General features: G+C 45.5%; 1 protein-coding gene across 1 annotated transcript; it reads right to left on the bottom strand.

The window, feature by feature from the left end:
- Nucleotides 1–360: 360 nt before the first annotated feature.
- Nucleotides 361–25,063, bottom strand: ACTR5 (actin related protein 5). The gene is made up of 9 exons (XM_017859128.1): nucleotides 24,435–25,063; nucleotides 23,054–23,283; nucleotides 21,004–21,173; nucleotides 18,307–18,524; nucleotides 17,437–17,619; nucleotides 7,763–7,879; nucleotides 6,901–7,040; nucleotides 5,666–5,798; nucleotides 361–1,318 (listed from the first exon to the last, which is right to left on the bottom strand). Exons 1-9 carry the CDS (start codon nucleotides 24,807–24,809, stop codon nucleotides 1,061–1,063), a joined length of 1,824 nt encoding a protein of 607 aa, XP_017714617.1. The 5' UTR covers nucleotides 24,810–25,063; the 3' UTR covers nucleotides 361–1,060.
- Nucleotides 25,064–26,375: the final 1,312 nt, after the last annotated feature.

The following is a 26,375-nucleotide window of genomic DNA, read 5'->3' as shown; positions in this document are numbered from 1 at the left end:
CAAGCAATCTCTGTAAAAGGGAGGGGTTATCTGTCCACTTAAGACAGAGCTGGGAAGGTACAGGGAATGTGAGGTTATGGGAAAACTGAATAGGATACAGGATAAACCTCCTCCAGTCTCTTTCTTCTGAAAAGTCTGTAAAAGTTAAGGAGCCAGAAAACTCAGAGGGACAGAAATAAAACATTTGTAGGCCTCGTATGGTGGAAAAGTTTCCAGCAGAGAAAGTATGAACAAAGCTGGGCCACTGGCTCTGGCACCAAGCAAGTCCCTGGCTTGCAGAGTGACCTCACATGTTGGTAACTTTCTGGGCCTTTTCTCCTTATCTGTAAGGGGAAAAAATAGGAGGAGGGAAATATTTCTGGTTCCTGAGGCAACTGCTTTTATTGCACAAACATTACCTTTTATGAAAAATGTATCTTTTTAGAGACAAGGTCTTCCTATGTTGCCCAGGCTGGAGTGCAGTGGCTATACACAGGTGCGATCACAGCACACAATAGCCTCCAACTCCTGAGCTCAAGCGATCCTCCTGCTTTAGCCTCCCACATAGCTGGGCCTTAACAGGCATGTGCCACTGTGCCTGGCAATAAACATTACCTTCTCATAGGCATGAAAGACCTCCCCTCGCTGAGCATTCATGCAATTTCTGAATACATCCAGAAGAATAAAGTATCTACACGGACAAGATAAATTTTAAAGAATTTTTTTTAAAACAAAAAAGACTAAAACATGGTAAGAAATCAGTCTTGTGCATTTTGTACATTTGTGTCCTCCACTCTGTCTTCATTTACTGCTACTGGAAGCTGATGCCACAGCCGGTCACAGTTGAACAAAGACATCAGAAGGCCAGTTAGTCTCTTCGCCACAGAAGCCCCAAGTGAACCTAATTCTGAAGGACAGGTCTCAGTGTCCCTTAACTTTGTTCTCCCCAGGAGAAATCCATTTTGCTGCCAAATGTGACCAGCAGACTTGGGTGGATACATTTAGCACAATCATAGTCTTGTCATGCTGCCAACGTGGCCCAAGGCATGGTGTGCAGGGCAGCCTCTCTGGAGGGCCTCTGCTACGCCTGCTCGCCAGCACCACCTCCGCCAGCAGCAGAACCCTTGCTGGATGCCTGGGCATCTGAGGAGCGGGAGGCCTGCTTCGGCAGGCGGATGGGGACACAGATGTTGGAAGCACAGTGCTCCTTGAGGTACTCTCCTCCCTTTTCTTCATATTCTTTCCTGGTGATCCAAACTTCATTATCATCTAGGTGGTCCAAGGCCCAGTCACGAGCACCGTACCAGGCGTCCAGAACAGGGTTCGAGGCAAGTTGAACCTGAAACACAAAGAAGATTCACCAGGACACCTCCACCAGGGCTCCAGGCATGAATGTTCACCTGGCTCAGCTACAGCCCCCGATATTTTATCCCCAGAAATATACACATAGGTGGGCCCAGTGCACTCCAAGACAGTTCCGGGCTAGCTCCACACCCTGTAAACAAAGCTGAGCTGGAATGCCCAGATTCTTCAGAACACACGGCTGTCAGACATTTTACTAACACAAGACCTGACACTCGGGGTCAGAGAGGGGCCAGTGGCTCAGCCTCCTGCTGCACGATGCTGTCAACCACAAGCTGTCAGGGAGAGGTGAAGCGGAGGCTGGCCTGTGACCTGGGGAAAAGGCCTTCCTGGCCCTGCTCCCCACTCTGAGCAGAGGGAAACAGGGGCCACTGCAAGGCAGCTCTAGCCAGGGTAGCAAAAGAGCCTCAGGAGAAATGGCAGCAGAGAGGGGTGACGTTCTCTGTGAGGCTGCTGGCACTTAGTTTCCCCTTCTTCTCATCGGAGTGGGGCTGGGGTTCAGCAGCTCTGAGAAGACCCTCGGCTAGGCTGACCTGATCATTATGGTAACACTACAGCTCCCATCGGGCCTCCTGTGTTCTGGAGTTACCCGCCTCACTTCCTACCTCCCTCTCACCTCCCCACTCCACCAATCCCATGAGTTCCAGGTTGGAATGGTGGTTTCAGAACTTTCGGGAGTGAAGGGCAGAGGACGTAACGGTGGAATCAGCATGCGCAAATGGAGGTGGGAAAGTGCAGGCTCGGGAGTCCAGCTGCTGGGCTTGCCACGTGGGCAAGGGGCCTGTGAACCAGGACCTCGCCACTAGGATAACCAGAGGCCCCACCTCCTGGCTTCAGTGGACTTAAGTGCATGAGTGTAAGGCACGTGATAGATGCTGCCTGGTACAGAGTATTCAATAAAGCGTAGCTCTCATCATTACTAATAAAAAATGCAGCAAGATATATGATTAATAGACTATATGGCCATAAAAAGGATGCTCTGGAAATGTACCTATTGATATAAAAACAGTGTCACAATAATTTGAAAGTGAAAAAATTACAGGTTACAAAATAAGCTGTCAACAATCTCTTTTTGGTTAAAACCACACATGAGATGAAAACGACCAGGGAGTATACAAAGAACATTGCTCGCAGAGGCCGAAACTACAGTTTTCTTGGTTTTTATTTTGGTTTAAATTGTCTGATATTTTGTAATATTTAAAATGTTTTGCTGTTTAAGAAAAAACAGGAGCTTAAAGTTGTAAATTTGCACATCTTGGGGTTCTCTTCCTTCTAACGATCACGGAGGGCCTTAGGTGGCTGGTGTGTTTGAGCCACCGCTGAATACATAATCTAAAACTGGAACATCAGGGCTTAGTGACGGTGTGACACACTCATGACATTACAATGTGAAAGGGGGCAGAAACAGGAGCAGGGGGGAGCTGAGGCAAGGCCAGGTGAGACCATAACAGCAAATGCAGGGCTGGGAAAAGATCTGGCTGGTAGCAGCATTCCTACAACCAATGCTTACAAAGTGATTCATGGGAGACTTTGGAAATTACCAAGAAACACATCTTGAAAATCCTCTAAGATTTTTTTCTCTACTACTTCATCCTAAGTCGCTGCTGCCAGCATGACCCAGCCCCAGGCTCACGCCCCTTCCTGTCACCCCTTGGCTTCAGCACTGCTGCTCTCTCCTGCTCCCCCCTCCTCTTCCTCCACCTCCTTCTTAGACTTATGGGTGTCCTACAGCCCTTAAATGCTAGTGTTCTTTAGGGGTTCATCCTTAACATCACCTACCCTCCCAAAGAGTGCCCAGAACACATTTATGCTTGTGGCAGGTGGAAGGGTGTAAAACTACCCTCTCGCCTTTCCCCTTCCCCACCGAGCGCTCATCCAGCTAGCTGTGGCCACCTCTCCGTGTGTCCATTGGAAACTCAACCCACCCTGGAAATGGAACACACTATCCTCTCCCTTAAGTCTGTCCTTCCTCCCACGGCTCCTCGTCCAGTGAATCTCTTATTCAGTAAACTAGTTGCTCCACCTAGAACTTAGGAATTATCTTAGGTCTCACTTCCCTCCCCAGATCCAACTTACTAACAAGTTCTGACAATTTGACTGCCTTAGCCTCTTTTACATTAACTCCCTCTCTTCCTCTCCCTCTGCCACTGCTTTCGTATTTCCTGCAGAGCTACGAAGTGACACTGTGCCAAGGGTTTGGGACACATTTCACAAGACAGTGGTTGTCTCTTCCCTAACAGAGGTGGATCTCGTAAGGAACATAGGAAAGGACAGGGAAGGCTTCCTGGAGGAAGTGATTTCCAGGAAACCAGCCACTGAGAGAGTTGGATGAGCTAGAAAGAGTACTCTAGGCAAAGGGAGCCAGCATGTGCAAAGGCCCTAAGGCAGGAAAACTCTGGAAAACTAATAGCAGTTAGCTGTGGCTGAAGTGCAGGGTAGAAGGGGGAATGATGAGAGAACCCTGGACAGTTCTTCAAGGTCAGAAACAAGAGACCCTGTAAAGCCTGACGAGTGGAGTGAGGACTTCCTCCTAGAGGCTGGGAAGCTGCCTCCTAACTGGTCTGCTTCCAATATTTTTCTTAATACTCTATTTTGCACATCAATGTCAAATATATCTTACTAAATGTAAATCAGATCACATTCCCTGCTTAGACTCCTTCATGGTTCATCACTATGGCTAAAGGTAACAGCTGTACAGAAAAGAGTTAACAGAACGGCCCTACTGTTACCTTAGAAAGGCTACTTCCAAGGGTGGGGCCTTGGCAGGCATCTGGGAACTTGAATTTTGGGAGGGTTCCCACCGCCACCCGGTAAGAGTGGCTCAATAAGCCCATTCATACAAATAATGTGGTTTATGCCAAACACGTGTTTCCCGTCTGTGAGCCTCGAATTTGGGTATGCTCCAAGCAGGCGGCGCGTATGTGATCAGCCCCCAAATAACAACCCCAGGCACTGCGTCTCCTACCAACTTCCCTGGTTGGCAACACTTAATGCGCTCTTACAAGGCACTGCTGGGGAAATTATGTCCTGTGTGACTCCACAGGGAGAGGCCTCGGACACTTACACCTGGTTGCTCCCAGGTTTCACCCCAGGCACCTCGTTTCTCTGCTGAGTTGCCGTACTAAGTCACAGCTGTAAGTATGATTACATACTGAGTCCTGTGACTCCTCCCAGAGAAACATCCTGCCTGAAATGGTCTTAGGGACCCTCAAAACAACAGCTCATGTCTGAGAGTTTATTACACGCAGGCCCATTGTTGGGCGCTTGACGTGCACCAGTACACCGAATCCCAGCAACACATACCGATTACCCTCCTGCTACCACTGAGAAAGCCAAAGCTTAGCACAATTCAGTAATGGTGACGATGGAGTCAGGACCAAAGCCCAGAGACGCCACCCTGAATGTACACTACATCATGCAGCAGAGCAGACCCAGGCCAAGCTTCTTAGCAGGATGCACAGGCTCTGCACAGTGTGGGCTTTGCTGACCTCTCTACCTCACCCACCTCCTCTCCTCTTTGTCAGCCATGTGCTACAGCAAAACTCAGCCACTTCGCACTCCCTCAACAAGCTTCTGGCCTGTGTGCCCTTGCTCATGCTAATCCTTCTGTCTGGGATGCTCTCTCCAATGTGTCCCATGCCCCACACTGTCTACACGGCAAACACCTATTCACCTGAGAAGGTCCAGATCCATGGAGCCTTTTCTGAACACCAATGGAGACTGCCAGGTGCCCATGCCTGTATATTCCTTATGCTCTGATTTACCTGGCTGCCGCCTGCTCAGATAGCGAGGTCCTTGCAGCCAGGTGCTGTGTTCAGGACATCTCAGCATCCCCACAGTGCCTGGTCCATGATGGGAACTCAGACCATGTTTCTTGGTAATCAGGGATTTGGTAGGTAAATTGTGGGGCATTCACACCAGTCATAAAGATAGTATTTTAACAGAATAATGACATGGGAAAATGTTCATGACAAGTTCAGTTCAGCTTACAAAGCAGTACACACTCACACGTGTAGAAAATGTATGGCGGACAAGCTCTGCCTGCAGGGCCGGAACTGGGTAGGAGAATGACTTGCTCTTGAGGTACACACTCTTTCACACTCTTAGAATTCTATGCATGTCTTCATCTTCCAATTTAAAGAAACCACAAAATAGTATATAAAACACGATTCCCATTTTGCTTTAAAATTAAACATGGACTTAAGATCAGAAGAAAAGCTCCAAAAATGTTAACTGTGGATATTTCTGCATGATTATTACTTTTGCAATCAGAAAACAGGTAATGCTATTTTCAGAATAATTGACTACTCAAACAATCAAGTACCTGAAAAGAAGACTGGAAGGGTCTCATCTCCAACAGTTCCTTCTCCATCCTGGCTTTTATCCCAGGATACATCGTGTTCCCGCCAGTGAGGAAAACGTTCTGAACCAGCATTTCCTGAACGTCCTTCGGGTACCTAGGAAAGAAACAACTCCTAATATAGTCCCTTAACTCAAATATCAGAACGAAATGTGGATGCCGAAATGTAAGCTCTCAGTACAAAACAGAAAACATCTACACAAAAGCTAAAAAAAAAAAAAAAAGCAAAACTTGCAATTTTCATTTGTGTCCCTACAGAATGCCAGCCCAATGTTTCCAAATAGCCAGACAAAACCATAATTTGAATGGTCAACTTATTTCCTTAACATGATTAGAATTTTTATACCTTTATAATACATTTAAAAAAAAATAAACGAGAATAAATTTACATATGTTTTGATAAAGTCTAACAAATTTATACGTTCCAGTAATGATCACTACAATCAAGGAACAAAACATTTCCATTATCCCCAAAGCCATGCCTCCCTTTTGAGGGCCCATCTATCGACCTGTGCTTTCTTCTTATCTTTTTTAATAACAGCTTTAAGACATCTTTGATCACTTTCCAACCACAGTTAAGACAAGGCTCAAAGGCACTCAAAACAGCAGCAGCAGCTTTTTCTTCCTTGCTAGGTACACGTTTCCCTGTCGTTAAAACCAACAGCAGCCAGAGTCCTACAGAATTCGATTCCCTACTTGACCAACTTGAATGATCAAACTCACACTTCAGGTAAATGCCCGCATAAATGGGTAAAATACCTGGATTCTTATGGAAATGTAAACTCTTAAGTAAGTAAAATGCCTCCAAGGAGGGGAAAAAATTTTATTAGCTCTGCAATATTTTAGGGTGATTTAAGATCACTAGTCTTTAATAATGTGAAGATTTACATGGAAACCAGCGTACGTGTTATTGGGTTGTTCAAACTTAAAAGACACTCTTAAAGCTACTCAAGTCAACCCAGCATTTATAGGTTCAGAAAACAACTAACTACAAAGCTCCAGTTCTGTAGTTGTAGGTGCCTGTAGGTGCCAGGCCTGGTGATAAGAGATTAAGGGAATACTGTCTGAGCACAGCAAGTCAATGAAAAGAAGAGAGTGAGACGCATTTTCAAGTGCCTGACCATCACATATACCATTCAATGCAAAATCCAAGGAAATGTTTCAGGAAAATAGAAGGAAAAGCAGATTCGCTGTCTCACCTGTCCAGAATGTACTGAAGAGTCTCTGCAATCCCAGCCTGCTCTTCTCCTATGAGAGATGGCTGGAAAATAATCTCTGGAGCTCGAATTCTTTCTGTCCCAACAAACAGCTGATGATATGCTGCCAAGTTAAACACGGGCTTTAAAAACCCAAGGTTTAAAAGATATTTTTAGGCCAAATGACAAACATTCCAGTGGCTAGTTTCCTCAAACTGCATTTCTTATCCCAACAGTTTCTGTCCCTTGTTAATGCCAGTATAGCCTCTCCCAACTCTCTTGACCTGCTAATTTAACTTCCTACTTTCTTCCAACCTGTATATTATAAACATGTACATGTTTCCACCATGAAATGGTCCCTGAGTTGCAGGGAGAGGTTTTGTGGAGAGCAGCAGTGAAAGGCCCAGCCTAGAGGACAAGTCTCCTGCTCAGTGCCTTGCTTAGTGCCCCATCCCTGTGTGGCAAGGAAGCTCTCTCCCAGGTGGGTCTCAGACTCAGGACAGTTTATCTGGTTGGTATTGTAATGACAGAAACATAGACTCCAAAGAGGATTATGTGTACTGGCATTGGCTTAAATGTAAATGAAACCATTAGGAGCCAGTCTTCAGATCTCAAGTTCCCAATCCCTTTCCCAGATGTTTCTGCCGGGTGGACTGTTTCTCACAGATTCACAGATCTTGGTGCTGGAACCAATCCATCAATCACTGGGGAAAACAAATCCCTGATTTCAGATGTTTTAAGTTTTGGTACCCAATTTTCTAAAAATATAACAGTTTTGTTTTAAGTCCTAAAGAAACAGACTAGCCCAGCCATTTAAGTCAACACCTTCAAAAAATAAGCATGTTCTGGGCTGTAGGAGTCAAACCTGGACAGTAGTGACCGGCTTCTCCACTCCAGGTGTTTCCTCTGAAAACAAGGGATCAAAATCATTCATGCTTTCCACATCTTCCAAAGACGGCTCTAGCTGCTCCAGGTCAGGGGTCTAAGAGGAGAAGAAGCAAAATGGAACCTGTACCTTCAGCAGGCCTCAGTTCTATCATTTTAGTGCCACAAAAAAGAACTGGGATCTTGCTCAATGTTCTAAAACCTTACATAAAAACTATGAAAATGTTTCTAAGCTATTTTTAAAAAAGCACACATGAACACGAAGACTAAAAGCCAGGAACGGGCTTTGCTTTGATCTCCTACCTTTCCTACTTTGTACAAGCCTCACCAACCCCCGCCTTCTCTAAAGCCTTCTGATGGTGCCAGCTCATGGCTGGGCCCCGTGGAAGACTTGCTGCTTGCATGAGTCACACCACCACACACGCAACTCTGAGGGAAGGGTGTGACAGCTGCTATCCTACAAGGCAGCTAGACTACCAGCAAAGTTAAAGCAATCTCTTAATAATTAATAAACACATCTGCTGGCCAGGGAGCGGTGGCTCACGCCTGTAATCCCAGCACTTTGAGAGGCAAAGGCAAGCAGGCTGCTTGAGTCCAGGAGTTCGAGACCAACATGGGCAACACAGTGAAACCTCATCTCTACAAAAAGTACAAACATTAGCTGGGTGTGGTGGTGAGCACCTGTAGTCCCAGCTACTTGGGAAGCTGAGGTGGGAAGATCACTTGAACCTGGCAGGTTGAGGTTACAGTGAGCCATGATCATGCCACTGTAATCCAGCCTGCGTGAAAGAGCAAGACTCTGCCTCAGAGATAGAAATAAATTATTAAATAAATGTATGTGCCAACACTAATGAGCTTAACAATCGGTCCCTTAACAGCAGGTCCTGCTGGGCTGGGAATGGGACTAGAGGCCCCAAGGTAGCAGAGTGCTTCCTATCTGTGGAGTCCTGCAGAACAAGTTCTCCTCTATGACCACAATGAACCTGGGCAGGGTCTAGACATGCCGGCACCATTTCCAAAAGAGAAGTTAGGGCACTTTTAATTCTAATCTGTACAAAGTAAGCTGGGGATGGTGGGGGTTCTGAGAGACATATTTAGCCATCTGTCACTGGACTCGATGGAGAGAAGTTCCGGGTGGAAATATTTAGTTGCATCCCAGGGAAGAATGCTGTAACAATGAGAGCTGCTGCAGAATGGACTGTCTTATGAGGTAGTGTCTTGGGAGGGTTCAAGTGGAGTGTAACCAATAGCCAAGTATGCTTGAGAGGAGACTGCGCCACTGAGTATGCATTCTGAGTCTCTCCTTACTCTCGGAATTTATGAAATATGTAAATTACCAACATAATTCAGAGGACTTAAATATACTTCTCTAGAACCTACTCATATATACTGCAAATGTAAACTGGCATTAAAATAAGGCAATACCCCTCAATACTCCACACACATTCACACACCAAAAGTCATGTGGCAAATATGGCATGCAAAATGGGTGACAATGTACTCTAAATTCTGTTCAGTATAGATGACTCTACAATATTTGAGGGGGATTTTCCAGGCTTGAGGATAAACTGTGGAAAGGAAAGCGAATGTTTCTTCATGTGAGACTTGTGTACAGGATGAGGGGGCTGGTTTATAGAGGTAATTTGAGGAGGAAAGAAGATGGGCTGGGTAACACGAATCTTAAGAACCCTGCTCTCAGGGAAGGAAGCAAAAGCTGTCCCTGCCAATACTGAATCAGACACAGAAGGGAGGGACACCTGCTATCTGCATAGTCCTCACTGCAGATATTGCTGTATTTGATGGGTGAGAAAACTGTGGCTCAGAGAGGTGAAGTAACTTGCCCAAGGTCACATAGCACTAGCAGGCAGTGGACACGTGGGAAGACACAGAACTACTCAGTTCCGAAGTCTTTGTTCTGCCTTAAGCTGGAGTTCTATAAATCATGAGGCTAAGACAAGTGGGGCTTTAGGAATATGGAAACGATCTAGCCTAAGCTCAGAGTAGGTAATACAAGAGATCAATGAAAGATTTTACATGCAGCAGCAAGACCAGCTGAGACAATGACAGGCTCCTCTGTCCAAGCAGGGACAGCAGAGAGGGAGTAAAGGAACATTCCCCTTGCCATCTGCAGTTTGTGATCTGGAAGACTCTCAGCTCCCCTCACAAGAAAGGAGCCCTCCCACAGGAGTGTCTGTGCCTATTCTGGCTTGGCACCAAACCCAGTTCTTCAGGAATGACCCCAAAGGGTTCCAGCAGAGGAGTGGAAATTGATCATCAAAGTTGTTTTTCATTTGGTGGTTTGTCATCTGGGGGAAGCAGGAACCAGGAGGCAGTGTGACATAACAGAAGGCTGCCAGGCTCTGTAGTCACTGATCCAGCTTGGAAGGCAACCAAAGGTATATGAAAGGTCCACAGAGGCAGAGCTGGAAAAGCACACTCTGAGCCTCTTCTCCATCTGTGTATAAGTGGGACATGAACTTGGGGCAGCATTGGGTGAGAAATGAACAACTCTTCCCTCTTCCCTTTTAAACACACACTTAATTTGGTCCCTTAAATAATTCTGTCGTATTATTGGGTTGAAGACAAAAATATCATCTGTGTATTTAAGATAACTACAGACAAAAACCTGTAACCTGTGATTCCCCAAGTAACAGATGAAAGCAAGCACTGGAGTCCACTGGAGTCCTTCCTCTCTACACTCCACATTTTTAACCTATTTTTCATCTTCATCCTAACCTCCATCCTGGCCTCCCTCAATCCAAGTGATGACCCTTCCTGTGGATTCACACACCCTTCTCTACCTAGCCTGGAATCCAATCACTTTTGCCACCATCCCTCCATGAACTCTATCTGCTTCTGTTACACCCAACCAATAAGCCTGCAGTCTAAAGGATGCCTCCCAGTACTCTTTCCACTTGGGCTCTGGAGCAAATTATATTTTTAAAAGAAGGTCACAATAGTAACTTCTATCCCACACACTTTTTTGTAATGTGACCCTGACACTCCTCATAAAGAGGTGGAGGGGCTTTGTTTCCTCCCCTTGAGTCTCAGTGGGGGACTGTGAGGACTACAGCCAACAAAGTATGGTGCGAATGATGTCAGGTGACTTCTGAGGTACGATCCTAAAAGGTCATGCAGCTTTCTTATGCTTTCATCTCTTGACACATTCACTCTCTGGCTGCTCTCTTGGGAAGCTCCCTCTTGGAAACCAGTGGCCATGCTGGGGGGAGCCCAGGGCACACGAAGAAGCCATGTGTAGGTGCCTGGGTCAAGAGTCCCCCATGAACCGAGCCCTTAAGTCCTCCCAGCCCAGATACCAGAGAAGTGAAAAACCCTCCAGCTGATTCCAGTCCCCAACTATTTTAATTCTTCCCAGCAGTGGCTCCCAGCACCTTGAAGCAGAGATCCCTGCTGTATCCTCTCTAAATTCCTCACCCACCAAACCCATGAACACAATAAAATTGTTGTTGTTTTATGCTGCCAAGTTTGGAGTGGTTTTTGTAGCAATAGAAAAGTTAAATACGCTCCAGGGGGGCAAGAGTGCAGAAAGTCCCAGGTGCTATTTAGGCAATCCTGTGGTTACTTCTCAGCTTCCCTCTGCCTGCCCTTTCCCAAAACCCTTCTCCATAGTCTCCTTTCTAATCTCAACCCTGGGAATCTTAAAAGATCACCTTAGTTGTTTCAAAAAATGAACTTCCCTCTTTATTCTTCATTCTACTTCTTTATCTATTTTCATGTCCTTGAGAGCTTGTGTGGAGGTTCTAGCAGAGGAGCGCAGCTACTCGTATACCCTTGATGGAAGACTGGTCCTCCTCTATTGGGGATGGTCGTCCTCTTCGACCAAGCATGCAGATTCAGGAGGGACACACACGAAGTGGTGAGGACAGGAGACACCCGCCTAGCCGGCCAGATCAGCCGAATCAACCCTGGCAATCAATGGGGTGACAGATATCGCAGCCAGATCACTCTCATGTCCTATTTTCTTATCCTTCCAAGCCTTCCCTGTTTCAAAAAATAATTCTCATCCTAGTTAAGATGACCATTCAAGCTCTTAACTCTCCCATCAACCCTTTTGGCTTCCCTTATCTCTGACTGCTCTTGCTCAATCTTCGTTCTGGCTTTTCTTCTGTCACCTAACTCTCAAGTGGTGGCATTCTCCAGGAATTTTTCTTTTCTTGCTTCCCATTTGATTCTGTCCTCCCCTAGCTCCACCTGATGTCCCGCAGAGTCCTCAAAAGCTCCACCTGATGTCCCACAGTGATTTTAAAAATAAGGAGCTCAAGGCCAGGCGCGGTGACTCATGCCTGTAACCCCTGCACTCTGAAAGGCAAGGTGGGAGGCCTGCTTGAGCCCAGGAGTTCAAGAACAGCCTGGGCAACACAGCAAGACCCATCTCTACAAAAAATTAAAAAGCAAAAAGTTAGCTGGGCGTGGTGGTGCACACCTATAGTCCTAGCTACTAGGGAGGCTGAGGTGGGAGGATCAATTGAGCCTCGGAGTTTGAAGTTACAGTGAGCCATCATCACACCATATACTCCAGCCTGCGCAACAGAGTAAGATCCAATCTCTTAAAAAAAAGGTGCTCAAAACTAAGCCAATTATCTTCCCAAACTTGGTCAAAGGCACTACCATCTACCCACTGCCTTTCAATACAGCCTAAGGGTTACAAGAGTGGAATCTGGAATTGAACTGCTCGTGTCTGAATTTGACCAGTACTACTTCTAGCTATGCGACCTCGCTCCAAATCTTTGTCTGTAAAAGAGGGATAATGACAGTACCTACCCGCTGAGTTGTGAACATGAACCAGGAGGACACCTGTGTAGGTGCTCAGCAAGGGGTCGGCACATGCCACACGCTCTATTGTCAACACTGCTACTCTCATCACCTTGGCTTGTAAATGGCAGTGAGATCTTGGGATCCTACATCTGATCCTACATCTGTTCTGTTTTCCCCCCATAGCCTCACCCCTCCCTTCAACCCATCATCCTAACTGCCACCAGTTAGTTTCCCAAAACAAAATCTCATTGTCTCATTCACTTGCTCAACATCCTTGGAAGGCTATGAATGTCTGAAGGATAATATGCAGGCTCGTAAGCCTAATGGGTAAAGACCTTAATCTCCACTTCATCACCCACCACAGCCTTTCTTGTTCACACTCTGTATACCTGCATGTGTGGTTCTTTCCACCTAAAATGTCCTTCCCTCCTCCTCTGCTACCTACTGAAATCAAATAATCTTCCTTTTTTTTTTTAGAGAGGGTCTCGTTCTGTTGCCCAGGCTGGAATGCAGTGGCACAACCATGGCTCACTGCAGCCTCGAACTCCCAAGCTCAAGTGATCCTCCCACCTCAGCCTCTCAAGTAGCTGAGACTACAGATGCATGCCCAGCTAATTTAAAATTTATTTATTTATTTATTTAGAGATGGAGTCTCGCTCTGTTGCTCAGGCTGGAGTGCAGTGGCGCGATCTCCACTCACTGCAAGCTCCGTCTCCCAGGTTCACGCCATTCTCCTGCCTCAGCCTCTCGAGTAGCTGGGACTACAGGCACCTGCCACCACGCCCGGCTAATTTTTGTACTTTTAGTAGAGACGGAGTTTCACCACGTTGGCCAGGCTGGTCTCAAACTCCTGACCTCAGGTGATCCACCCACCTCTGCCTCCCAAAGTGCTGGGATTGCAGGCGTGAGCCACCGCGCCCAGCCAAAAAAAAATTTTTTTAGAGACAGGATCTATGTGGTTCAGGGATTGGTCGCAAATTCCTGGGTGCAAGTGATCCTCCCTCCTCAGTCTCTCAGTGTTGGCATTAGAGATGTGAGCCACTGTGCCCGGCCCAAATAATCTTTCAAGGACCAGCTGAAACATCCAATCCTTTCTCAAAAAACCAAATGTGTATTCCCACACACATTTACCAGCATACCTGCTATGCTTCATTACAGTCAGCTAAGCATGATGCTATCGCCTTCGCGTTTTGTTTTTGAAGTACCCAGGAAGGCAGGCATTGTATCTTAATCACCTCTGCATCCCTGGTATACTGTGCCTGGCACTGAGTGGTGGGCCCCTGGGATATACCCACAAATTCCCCTGGAATAGAGATGATTGTAAAGCTTTGGGTTTCAAGAGGTTTCTTCAGCTGCCAAAAAAAAAAAAAAAAAATCAACATTCACCTTCACCTAGCTTCATTCCAAAGCATACCATCTTAAGATAACTTCTTAGCTTCACAAAAATTATAAAAAGGATATTTACTTATCCCAATTCATATGATTCACAGAGAGGAACAAAGCTGGTAATTTCAACACAGAGAACAGGCATCCAACAGAGAACAGTTTTCTCTGCCACGGCTGGCTTCTCTCCTGCTAGAGTTTGCCAGGGTCTCCACATGTCTTACGTGGTGTTCAGAAACACTAATATGACTGTTCTTTTGGAACTGCATGGAATGACAGTTTGCCAAGGCATACCACAGAAGATGCAGCATGGTTCCCTAAAACAGCCTTGAGCGGCACAAGAAGAAGCAGAGGCCAACCTTGATCTTGGCTAGTAAAGCGGGAGAACTTTCTATATCTGGCCCATTGTGTTTTCCAACAAATGATGATGCTCAAAAACTGTGTTCTCCCCCCTCCTACCCTCTTATGCTGTGCTTGTAGCCATGAAAATCAAGCATCTTCTGGTTTAAATACTTCGTTAGAATTCATGCTAACAAAGCCTGCTCCTCCACAACATCCTCACAGAAATAACTGCAGAATAGCAAGGGCCAGAATAGATTGGTCTATAAGAAAACAGATTTTTGAGATCACTATTAGTTAAATGTCAGCTGTATTCAGTTCAGCCATCACTGCTTAAGGGGAATTTCAATATGAATTTTGGTTCACATATATCGATTCAATTCATTCTAAATGAATCATATTACTGGAAAATACTACAAATACTTTTTGAAAGGTAGAACTGGCTAGCCAGTGTCATAGTCAGCTTTATCCCACAAATGTGACTGTAATTGACTCTGATCATTAAGAATTACCCTAAAATGCTGAATGCTGACTAACCATTAAAGGTTTAGTGACTGATCATCGCTTATTTTTTCTCTGAGACAGAATCTTGCTCTGTTGCCCAGGCTGGAGTGCAATGGCGCAATCTCGGCTCACTGTAACCTCCGCCTCCTGGGTTCAAGCAATTCTCCTGCCTCAGCTTCCCGAGTAGCTGGGATTACAGGCACCTGCCACCACGCCTGGCTAATTTTTCTATTTTCAGTAGAGATGGGATTTCACCATTTTGGCCAGGCTGGTCTCGAATTCCTGACCTCAGGTGATCCGCCCGCCTCGGCCACCCAAAGTGCTGGGATTACAGGCATGAGCCACTGCCCCCAGCCCAGCTGATGGTCAAATTTGTTGCACATAGAAAAATATTTTGCAGTCCAACATTTCAAAATCCCCTAAACCCAAGGAGATTTAAATGTGTGTGCCAGAGCACAAAATGAAGTAGGTACCTACTGAGTATCTGCTGAAAGAATGGGGGAATGGGTGGTGAATCACAGCATGTAACAAATGCAGACAAATGAACAAAGAAACGGAAAAACTAGTTTCCCAACTGCTGAAGAATCACATCTTCACAGCTGTTTGGTTTTTTTCCCCTTTTGAAATCTGAAATCCTTCATCTGCATGTGGCTGAGTGGCACTGCTCTGGTATAAAGAAGAGTATGTCCTGCTAACATGTCAAGCATGCTAAAAACTAAATATGGATGAATATATAACAAAGACAACATGGTTCCAGATTTCAGTAAACAACAAGTCAAACCTCAAACAAAGAACTGAAAACCGAGAGAAGCAAAATGGAAAAGGCACGCTGATTCAGCTGAGGCTGATCTGGGATGCCGCGTTGGAAGATGGTAATGGCCCCTTCTACACAAGATCTTAGTGATCCAGTAAGGTGTATCTAGTAAGCCTATTTCAGGATCTGCTCTATAAAGCATACACTCATGTACTGTCCTCACACAATTGACAGCCTGTCGAGATGTAGAGAATGCAACGGTGAGAGCAGAAACTATGAGCGAGCCTCCAGCTGGGAGCCCGTCACTGCAAAAGTAAGCTTCCTGTTGAGCCAAAGGCAACTCTGACATCACTGATAAGCACCATGATACACCCAGCATCAAATGGCACTGACTTGCATTTTTCCAAAGTATCTTTTTTTTCTAAAAGGATAGGTAATCAACAGCTTAATTAAAGTTGATTTAAAAAGAAAAACAAAAAAAACAAGAGGCTAGTCTGGTTTATCCTGCCTAAAACATGTCTCAAGGCAATAAATTACTTTGTTTTGGAATTCTAGGGATGACAGATCCAGGAATAGTATGTACAATTACTAACTCTTTCTTCCAGTTCTAAAGGCAGGGGACTCTACCAGTGATACTGACCTGCAGGCTGCCCCTTTGCCATACAGAAACTAAGATGCTGGGGCCTAAGCTCTTTTGGCTACTTTGACACTTATTAACAGCCAAGCATGGTGGCTCAAGCCTGTGATCCTAGTGCTTTGGGAGGCTGAGGAGGGAGGTTCACTTGAGGCCAGGAGTTTGACACCAGCCTGGACAACTTGGTGAGACCCCATCTCTACAAAAAAATTGTAAAAATGACTTGGGCATAGTGGCGCTCACCTGTAGTCCTAGCTTCTTAGGAGGCTGAGGTGGGAGGATCCACTTAAGCCCAGGAGTCTGAGGTTACACTGAGCTATGATCATGTAACTGCATTCCAACTGGGCAACAAAGTAAGACCCTGTCTCAAACGAACAGAAACACACTTTATTTGTTTTTTGGTTTTTTTTTTTTTGAGATGGAGTTTTGCTCTTGTTGCCCAGGCTGGAGTGCAATGGAGCAATCTCAGCTCACTGCAACCTCCACCTCCCAGGTTCAAGTGATTCTCCTGCCTCAGCCTCCCAAGTAGCTGGGATTACAGGCATGTGCCGCCACACTCGGCTAATTTTGTATTTTTAGTAGAGACAGGGTTTTGCTGTGTGGGCCAGGCTGGTCTCGAACTCCTGACCTCAGGTGATCTGCCCACCTGGGCCTTCCAAAGTGCTGGGATTACAAGTGTGAGCCAGCATGCCCGGCCTCAAAAACACTTATTAACAGTGCATGGGTGAGGAAAACAGAAGAGGAAGAAGAAAAAGAGAAAATCAAAGAGCTTATTCAGAGGGTCTTTAGCAACTAATAAAAGGCTGATCTTAAGGCAACCTATACATGTATTATTGAGCATAACTAGCAATTGCTGTAAAAAATTCATAAATCATGTATGAAGCATGATCCTTGTCCTTAGAGAATACCAAGATGGAAAGGAGGTAGGTGAATAATCAACCACAATATATTTAATAAAATACTAGAAGAAAATTAAAGGAAGTATATGACTGCCAATGACTATCAGTGGAGCTGGTTTAGGTTCAAGACAGCACCACAGGTTTGCTGTGTGAATGTTCTTCCTATGTTAAATGCACTTTCTCTACAGGGTGAAATCCCTTCTCACAGAATTTCAGTTGGTACAAGGTCAGTGCTGTCTCTGCCACCATCCATGTCCCTTCTGCTCTCTTTTCCTCCCGACTCTGGGCAAAACCCCTTTGATGTCAGCCCTCTGAGGACACTCCTCCTCTCAAGAAGGGCTGCTCCTTCCAAGGCCCTCAGTTACCTCTGGCTTGCTGTCTACCACATCCACCTCGAGGTTGACTTCTGCTTGGAGGATTTTCTGCTTAGCCTGCTCCACTGCTGAACTCAGCTTCTGGATGTAGGACTGCAGCTCTTCTGGGGAGTCCATATTCAGCTCTATCAGAGATTTGTGAAACTGATCCATCTGGCCATCCTCTAGAAGTTCCTGAAAACAGAGCAGTCACAAACAGGAAGAAAAGTAGCTTCAGAGTCAAACGGAGAAAATGACAGCTGGAGAGGGCTTCCAGAGCTCCCCTGGCCTACGCTGCCCAGAGCCACACCTCCAGCTCCCTCCAGTTTCACACAGCTGCCCACCTCTCTAGCTGTCTCTAGGCTAGCATTGCATCACAGTTCTAGCAACAACTGATTAGGTAAAACTAATGATGGTGACAGATACCTAAAAGGTTGTTACCCCTTTTTTTGGGGCGGGGGGAGAAAGGTTGTGGAGGAAGGTGGGAAAGTTACTAAGAGGAGACATGAAAGGAGCCTTCTTGGGGGGATGCTGACAAGGCTGTTTCTTGACCTGACAGCAGATACATGGGCGAGTTTCACTTTGAAAATCCTTCAAGATGAAACAAAGATTTGTGCACTTTGCATGATGTATGATACACTTAGAAAGTTTAAAAACATAAAGGAGCTTATAAGGTGAAAATAAACAATGCTGGAGTCCACAGCTCTTTCCGAAACAGCTGCTTCTACACTGTGTTCTATGCTGATGATCCCCCTGCACTCCTTCCTGACCCCAAAGGTGACAAACAGTCAAAGCATCTTAAGGCCAATGGAAAAACATACAACAAAATCTGAGATCATCTTGTTAACACAGAAGGGCGCCTGTCCTCGTGTTTGTTATTACCTGCACGTATAGCAGTCGGTCCAGACGCTCCTGATCCAGCTGCAGCTTCTCCTCCCGCCGCCGGGCATTGAGCTCCTGCAGCCGCCGCAATTGCTGCTGCCGCCTTTCTTGTTTCTCCTCAGAGGTCAGGGTGCTGCCCAGGAGCTTGCTGGAAAATGGGAGCTGCATCTTGTGGACATTATTCTCATAATAATCAGGACACCGCCATTTGTGTAATTCTTCAAAGAAACAGTTTTGAAAGTTATGAAATGGAAACACTATTAACACAACAATTAAAGTCAATTACCAGCCAGGCGCGGTGGCTCACGCCTATAATCCCAGCACTTTGGGAGGCCGAGGTGGGCGGATCAGGAGGTCAGGAGATTGAGACCATCCTGGCTAACACGGTGAAACCCCGTCTCTACTAAAAATACAAAAAATTAGCCGGCTGTGGTGGCGGGCGCCTGTAGTGCCAGCTACTCAGGGGGCTGCGGCAGGAGAATGGCGTGAACCCGGGAGGTGGAGGTTGCAGTGAGCCAAGATTGCACCACTGCACTCCAGCCTGGGCGGCAGAGCGAGACTCTGTTTTTTTTTTTTTTTTTAAATCAATACCAGCATTTCAGACATAGGTCAGATGGAGAAAATACACTCCACCCAATCCCTGAATCTACTCAATCAACTAAAAGCAGCTACCAAACCTGGACATAATGCCAGCAGGCCTGTTCTAAAAGAACTGCTAAGTAAAGTTCTTTGGCAAGAAACAACACCAGAAGGAAGCCTGGAGCATCAAGAATGAAGAAAAAGCAATATAAATGATAAAAATCTGGTTAAACATAACAGACTCATCTCCTTATGAGTTCTTTAAAACCTATTTGACAATTGAAAGTAAAAATCACAACACTGTCTGATGGGTTTCCAATGTATACAGAAGAAATAAATAAGACAACTTTAAGATAAACCAGGCAAAATAAAGGAGTCAATATAGTGCTGACACTTCCACATTCCCCTTGAAGTGGTAAACACAGAATCTAAGTAGACTATGAAAAGTTGTGTTGACTGTAATCTCTAGAGCAACCACTAAAAACTACAGTAAAAAGGTACAGTAAAAAACACAACAGATAAAATACTTAAAAAAAAAAAGCTCAAATAACCTAAAAGGAGGCAGGAGAGAGAAACAGAGGAACAATAAACAGAAGAAACAAAACAAATAATAAAATGATGAACATAAATCCAAGCATATGAATAATTAAACTAATTATAAATGGTTCAGCCTAACAATTAAATAGAGGTTGACTTTGAATAGATATTTTTAAAAAAATGATCCAACTACCAAGAAACTCACTTTGAATATAATGATATAGTAGATTCAAGGTAGAAGGTCGGAAAGACACACCATGCAAGCACATGACCCAGCAATCTATTTACTCTGGAGAAATGAAAATGAGTTCACCCAAAAGCTTGCCTCTATCCCAAGTCCAGGCAATCTTTTCCTCACTTCTTCTCTGTCACTATGGTTTTATCTTTGCAAAATGTCACGTAAATGGAGTCAAATAGTATGTACTTTTTGAAACTTTTTTTTTTTTTAACTCAACATCATCCCTTTGAGATTCATTCAAGTTGTTGAGTGTATCAGTAGTCTGTTCCTGTTTATTGTGGATAAAGACAGGGTCTGATTATAAAGAGAAAGCATATGTAACCAATACCACAATCAGGATACGGAACAGTTCCATCATCCCAAAAAATTCCCTCATGCTCTCTCTTTATAATCATATCACAGAACTGTAAAAGAAAAAGTTGACTAAAAAAAAAAGAGTCAATACTGGAGCACCTGGAGAACAGAGAAGTGGGAGCATGGAGAGTTGTGTGCTTCAGCCGTGTCTTCTGGCAAGCCTCTAACTCTCCAGACTGAGTATTCTCATCAATTATTTATTTCCCTATCTGTCTCCCCAACTTCTTTATATCCCAGCAATAACAGATGCTGAATAAATGCTTTCTAAAGTTAATTAAAACACAGCTCTTAACACATGAAACATATACTTAAAAATGGTTAAAACGGCAAATTTATGTTACATGGTTTCCACAATTAAAAATTAAAACAGATGTAGTTTTTGCCCTTCAGGAGCTCATTATTGGTCAGCTGAGGTCAGCACCCTCAACGAGAACAAGCAAATCCACTATTGGAATACAGCTGTATTCACAGCGGCATTGTCCATAGTCCTTTGGTTTTAATACGAACCATTTAAATTCAGGAGGAAGATATTTTCATCACATTCAAGTGACAATAGTAACTAAAACTCACACTTTAATTTGAAGTGTAAAATACAAGCAAAAGTCCAAGACAAGCTTGAAAAGAATAAGAGGTGTTTATGCAGCATAGATGCTATTCTAATGGTATAATAAAACAATTTCAATTGTTTTCTAACTTAAGGTATTTTTAGTCTGATATGTTCTGCTCACTCTTAAAAATGTTTAGCATCTGGAAAAAGTTGAAAGTTGTACAATTCCAAGATCTGTATTACAGGCAAGTTATAAAAGCTACCATTTGTGAAGGGAACCCATACAACGTAAGTTATTAGGTTACTGAATAGTTTAAGAAAGGGAATACAAAAGGGGAAGGGGTGCTTAAAAGTGAGCAAACAAAGAATTACGCTGGCAGTAATTTAAGGAATACAAGGTAGACAACACCCAAAAGCTGCAGGCAAACATCCTCTTGGATACCTTCCACATAATCCTCAGCGATGTAGCTGTGCTCATGCAGAATCTCCTCCATGCGGCTGAGGGTGATGGCTGCCAGATGCCCAGGGTACTTCAGCTGGAGGAGACGCTGGAGGTAACCAGCTGCTTGGCTTCCTCCAAGATTGATGCGCTTGCAGTTTTTAGCATCTAATCTATAACCAAGCAGTAGAAAACAGCACTGAAATTTCTGGAGGACAGAAATACGGAGCATCTTGGGAGAAACAAGATAATTTAAGGCAGATAAAGAAGAAACAGACCAGCAGGAGAAACACAAAACCTGACCATTGGAAGGGACGTTAAAGTTCCCTTGGTATAGCCTCTTCTCTAGGCAGGCATTCCTAGTTCACCTATACAGTCACATGGCCACCTAACAGGAATGCACTCCAAAGTCAGATCTTAATGAGTCTCATCATATATTTCTCAAACTGTAGTCCTGGGACCAAGTATCCCAGAATTAGCTGGAGGAAATGTTGAACATGCCAATTCCCAGTACACAGCTGCTCTGGGGCAGGGCCTGAGAATCTGCATTTTAATGGGCTCCCTAGGTGACTGATGAAGGCCAGAGTTTGAGAAGCCCTCCCCTGAACACTCCACATCTACTGATTAAGTAAACACATTAAGTAACCACACACATCCTGGTTTACTGTAAAAGAACCAGAGTAACTTTATTTTCCTAATGTATGAAAGTAAGTGGCAGAGCACTAGGAACTTGCTGTAGAAAACTAAAATGTCACTGCTGTATCGTACCTCACCAGCAGATGCCAGCATAGAACAGGATATGATTCACTCTGATAATTTCGCAGCCTTCAGGTAATTTCCTCTCAATATAACATAACATGTTACTTTTATTTCTGCATATTCTCTTTACATAGAGAACTTCATACATCAGGAGTGTTTGGTAACACCTAAGAATTACTTTTTTCTTCATAGATTTTCACAGAAACTTCACAAGAAATTCAATGGTATTTGTCTTATATGTTCAGTCTGCTTTACAGTTTACAAAGTGCCATTACCTACCTTATCTCATTTCATCCTCAGAGAAACCCTGGAAAATCAGTTGTTCCCAATTTTACATGTCAGGAAATGAAGTGAGGAAGTTAAGTAGCAGAGCTGCAAACCCAGACATTCAGCTCTAAAGTGTGAGTCTCTTTATGCCATGTGAGAAACCTTCTCAGGAGAACACAGTGCTGGCCTAGGCTCTTATCAGACAGTGAAAGCTCAACGATAAAGTGGGAACAGACTTTTAAATATGACATAAACTACCCTTGCCTTTTATTCAACTTGAAAATATTTAGTATGGGTCCATTATGTGCCAGGCACTGTATCTGAAAGGTCTAAACAATAATGATCAAAGAACTTTAAATTTGCTGGGCACAGTGGCTCACCCCTGTAATCCCAGCAAGTTGGGAGGCCAAGGAGGGTGGATCACTTAAGGTCAGGAGTTTGAGACTAGCCTGACCAACATGGTGAAACCCTGTCTCTACTAAAAATACAAAAAAAAAATAGCCGGGCATGGTGGCAGGTGCCTGTGGTCCCAGCTACTTGGGAGGCTGAGGCAGGAGAATCAATTGAACCTGGGAGGCGGAGGTTGCCCTGAGCCGAGATTGTGCCACTGCACTCCAGCCTGGATGACATAGCAAGACTCTGTCAAAAAAAAAAAAAAAAAAAAAAAAAACCACTCCAGAACACAAAGATGGTCTCAATTAAATTTATTCAAAACATTTCTATTGAATGTCTATTACCTGTAGATACTATGTTAGCTATCTCCCCATAAATCAGAATTATAAAACTGTAGAATTATGGATGTGGAACTAAGAGCTCATCCACTCCAACTCCCTCCAGAAGGTCACAAAGGACAGAACTATGGGCAAAGGGACTTATCCATAGTCACACAGTGAGGTAGTTCAAAGCTAAGCCCAAGGGCTCAGTTCATAGGCTAGTACTGCTCTTTCTACTCTGCCTTTAAAGCACGCACTAAATGTTTCCCGAATGCTTCTCAAAATAGCACTCAAATGCCACAAGTGCAACTCACCTCCCTTCTAAGATGGGTAAAACATGTGTACACTGGTATCCAGATGAAATGATGAGTCCACTGCACATCGAGTTCTTTGGCTTATTGTGGTAGAAGCTGAAGAGGCTATCTATTCCATAGGCAACCTTGGGAATCCCATAGCACTCAAAAAGAAGCTCGGACATCATTTGCCGTGAATATAGTGGGTTGCACACAGCTTCTGTCAAAACTATGGGATGATCAACGCAGCCCTACTTTGAAAAGAAAGGGCAAATAGATGAGTGGTAACAGAATACTCTGTTTGAAGCATAGAAGAACCCAAAATCCTTATTGCAGGGCTGATTTTGCTTTTGGCCTCTTAATCAAAAACCTGATCACAGGCGATTGTAAGACTCTCATCTCATCTTTACTGGAAAATACAAAAGTAGAGTCAATTTAAGGTACTAAGTCAACGTCCCATCCAAACTGTCGGCAAATCGTGTTGGCTCTATCTTCAAAGTATCTCCAAAATCCAACTGCTTCTAATCATATTCCCTGCTACCTGCCTCATCTAAGCCACCATCATCCCTCACCTGGGTTATTCCAACAGCCTCCTAACTCGTCCCTGTTTCCACCCTATGACCCATGACAATTCATGCTCCATACAGCAGTCACAGTGATCCTTTTGAACATAAGTCAGGTCCTTCCTCAGCTCAACGCCCTGCCATGGCTCCCCATTTCACTCAGTAAAAGCCTATAAGGTGTGTGATCTGCCTCTCCACTACCTCTCTGACATCCTCTTCCAGGTACTACTCTCCCCCTCACACAGGCAGCCTTGCAATTAGGATTAGGGCACACTCCTACCCCGGGGCCTTTTCATTGGCTGTTTACACTGCCTGGACTGTTTTTCCTTCAGATGTTCACACGCTTGCTATCTGAATCACCTCCTTCAAGTCCTTGTTCAAACATCACCTTCACGAGTCCTACCCTGACCATCTTATTGAAAAAAATGTAACTCCCTCCTCTCCTATGATGGCATAGAATCTACTATATTTAATTCTATGTTTACTGCCTTTTCATACTAGAATATCTTTCCATAGTATTAATAGCTCCATAAGCACAGGAGGTTTTGTGTGTTCACAGATGTACTCCAAATGCCTAAAAAGTGCCTGACACAGAGTAAGTGCTCAATACATATTTGTTAATAAATGGACTTCTTAACAAACGAGCATACATGCCCAAATGCATGCTCCAGGATACAAGCAGCACCATATTCGCTGCTATACCCCCAGCGCCTAGCATCTGATCGACTAAAAGACAATCGGAGCTACTGAAGTGACTGTTACCTCTCCGAAAGCAGAGTGAGAGGAGAGGAGACCGCACCCCTCCCCTAAAGCCCAGCCCAGCCCACTTCGCCCTTCACCTGTGAGGAGACACCCAGGTGCTGGAAACTGTAGTCCAGCAGCAACTCCTGAAGCTCCAAGTTGACCGGCACGTTGCGGTCGAAGGGCGAGCGCAGCATCCAGCGCAGAGGCTCCAGGCTGCCCAGGGCGTTTCCCACCTGCGGGCCCGACCCGCCCCGTGCCCCGCCACGACCGCGGGCGCACACCGCGCGGAACTGCAGGCGCGGCTCGGGACCTGGGTCCTGCCCGGGACACGCCCAGCCAGCGCGGACTTGGAACGACCCGTTGTCCAGCACCAGCGGTACCGGCAGTAGCCCGTGTGCCACCGGGCCAGCCTCCAGCACCGGGTCCGGGGCGGCACGGGCGTCGCGGAACGGGAACACGTTCGCCGCCATCTTGGAGCGCGCGCCCAGACCCGCCCCTCAGCGCAGCGTCCGCCCAGACGCCGCGAAACCGCGCCTCCGACGTCACGGAGCGCGGTTCAGGCCTTCAAGTAGCTCGATGCCTCCTCCCTTCTCGAAGCCCGGCCAGCCTTTCCACCTGACTCGCCTCTGGTCATCCAGGCTGCTTTCAGGATCGCTGAGACCTATCCATTCTGGCTGCGAAATTCTACGTTGCTTAATCTCGCCCCCAATAGCCTATGAGTGACCACGCCCCTTCGCTCTAGCTGGGATGCCCGGTCTGCAAGCCCCGCCCCAATGCGTATCGCCGCCAGGCCCCGCCCCTTTCTGGTCGTCAGCTTCAGCGCCGGGCTCGGTGGAGCCCCGCCTCTCTGCCTGGCCACGCCCCATCGCCGGGCGCGCACTATCTGCTGGGTGCACAGCTTCGACCGCCCGCTGCCCTGCCTTACGCGTTGCTGTCTCGTCCTCAGCCTTGCATCCTGGCTAGAACGGTCCTTTACCTTTTGACGCTTCCTTTACGTTAAGAAATCCCAAACTCTGCGGTGCCGACTGTTCAATTTCTTGACTAGGCAGATGACTACGCAGGTCTGTTCACTTTACTAACTCCCACAGACTGTGTTTTCTCAGTAAAACCTCAAACACTGAGAAAAGACTGCTGATTGTCCCCAAGCATTCCCTCTTTTAGTGGTATCACCTCCCACTCCCATGTGGCCATCCGTCTGGCTGCGATCTAGATGCGCTCGTGTGACTAAATTGTGGCCAGGAGCGGGTGGGAAAGGAGGTGATGTGTGTGACCCATTCCCAGTTTTAGCCCTAAAAGCACTGGTCACGCTCTATCCTGTCCCATTTCCATCTTTTCACTAGCTAAGGGGGTAAGAATTAGAGCAGTTATTTCTCTGCAACCGTTTTTTGTGCAGTGGAGCAATCTCGGCTCACTGCAGCCTCGACCTCCAGGACTCAAGTGATTTTCCTGCCTCAGTCTCCTGAGTAACTGGGATTACAGGCGTGCACCACCATGCCCAGCTAATTTTTATATTTTTAGTAGAAAAGGGATTTCGCCATGTTGCCCACGCTGGCTATAACCATTTTGAAAGAAGAACAATAATAGAGCAGCTGCCTTGAATCTACTCTACCAGGTCTGTAAGACTTCAGTTTGAGAGATAAAATCAAATTAGTTACATAAGACATTGTAAGCGAGAAATGAAACTCCTAACTTATCTCAAGAACCTCTAGTAACAGTTTTTGTTGTTGTTTGTTTGTTTGTTTTTTTAAGACAGAGTCTGGCTGTCACCCATGCTGGAGTACAGTGGCATGATCTTGGCTCACTGCAACCTCCACCTTCCCACTTCAAGCAATTCACCTGCCTCCGCCTCCCGAGTAGCTGGGATTATAGGCATGCTCCACAACACCCAGCTAATTTTTTTATGTTTAATACAGATGGGATTTCGCCACGTTGGCCAGGCTGGTCTCAAGCTCCTAGTCTCAAGTGATCCGCCTGCCTCGGCCTCCCAAAGTGCTGGGATTACAGGCGTGAGGCAATGGGCCCAGCATATTAACACT

This window comes from Rhinopithecus bieti, unplaced genomic scaffold, assembly GCF_001698545.2.
Source record: "Rhinopithecus bieti isolate Rb0 unplaced genomic scaffold, ASM169854v2 scaffold_38981, whole genome shotgun sequence".
Classification (NCBI taxonomy): Eukaryota; Metazoa; Chordata; class Mammalia; order Primates; family Cercopithecidae; genus Rhinopithecus; species Rhinopithecus bieti.
The sequence above is the reverse complement of the archived record's forward strand: the minus strand, read 5'-3'. Positions and strand labels throughout refer to the sequence as shown.

Coding starts and splice junctions, on each gene's coding strand:
- ACTR5 (XM_017859128.1), bottom strand. CDS start 24,809: ATGGCGGCGAACGTGTTCCCGTTCCGCGACGCCCGTGCCGCCCCGGAC. Junction 17,620..18,306: donor ACCGACTGCTATACGTGCAG/GTAATAACAAAC, acceptor CTCTGTTTTCAG/GAACTTCTAGAGGATGGCCA. Junction 7,880..17,436: donor TGGTAGACAGCAAGCCAGAG/GTAACTGAGGGC, acceptor TTCTCCTCTTAG/ACCCCTGACCTGGAGCAGCT.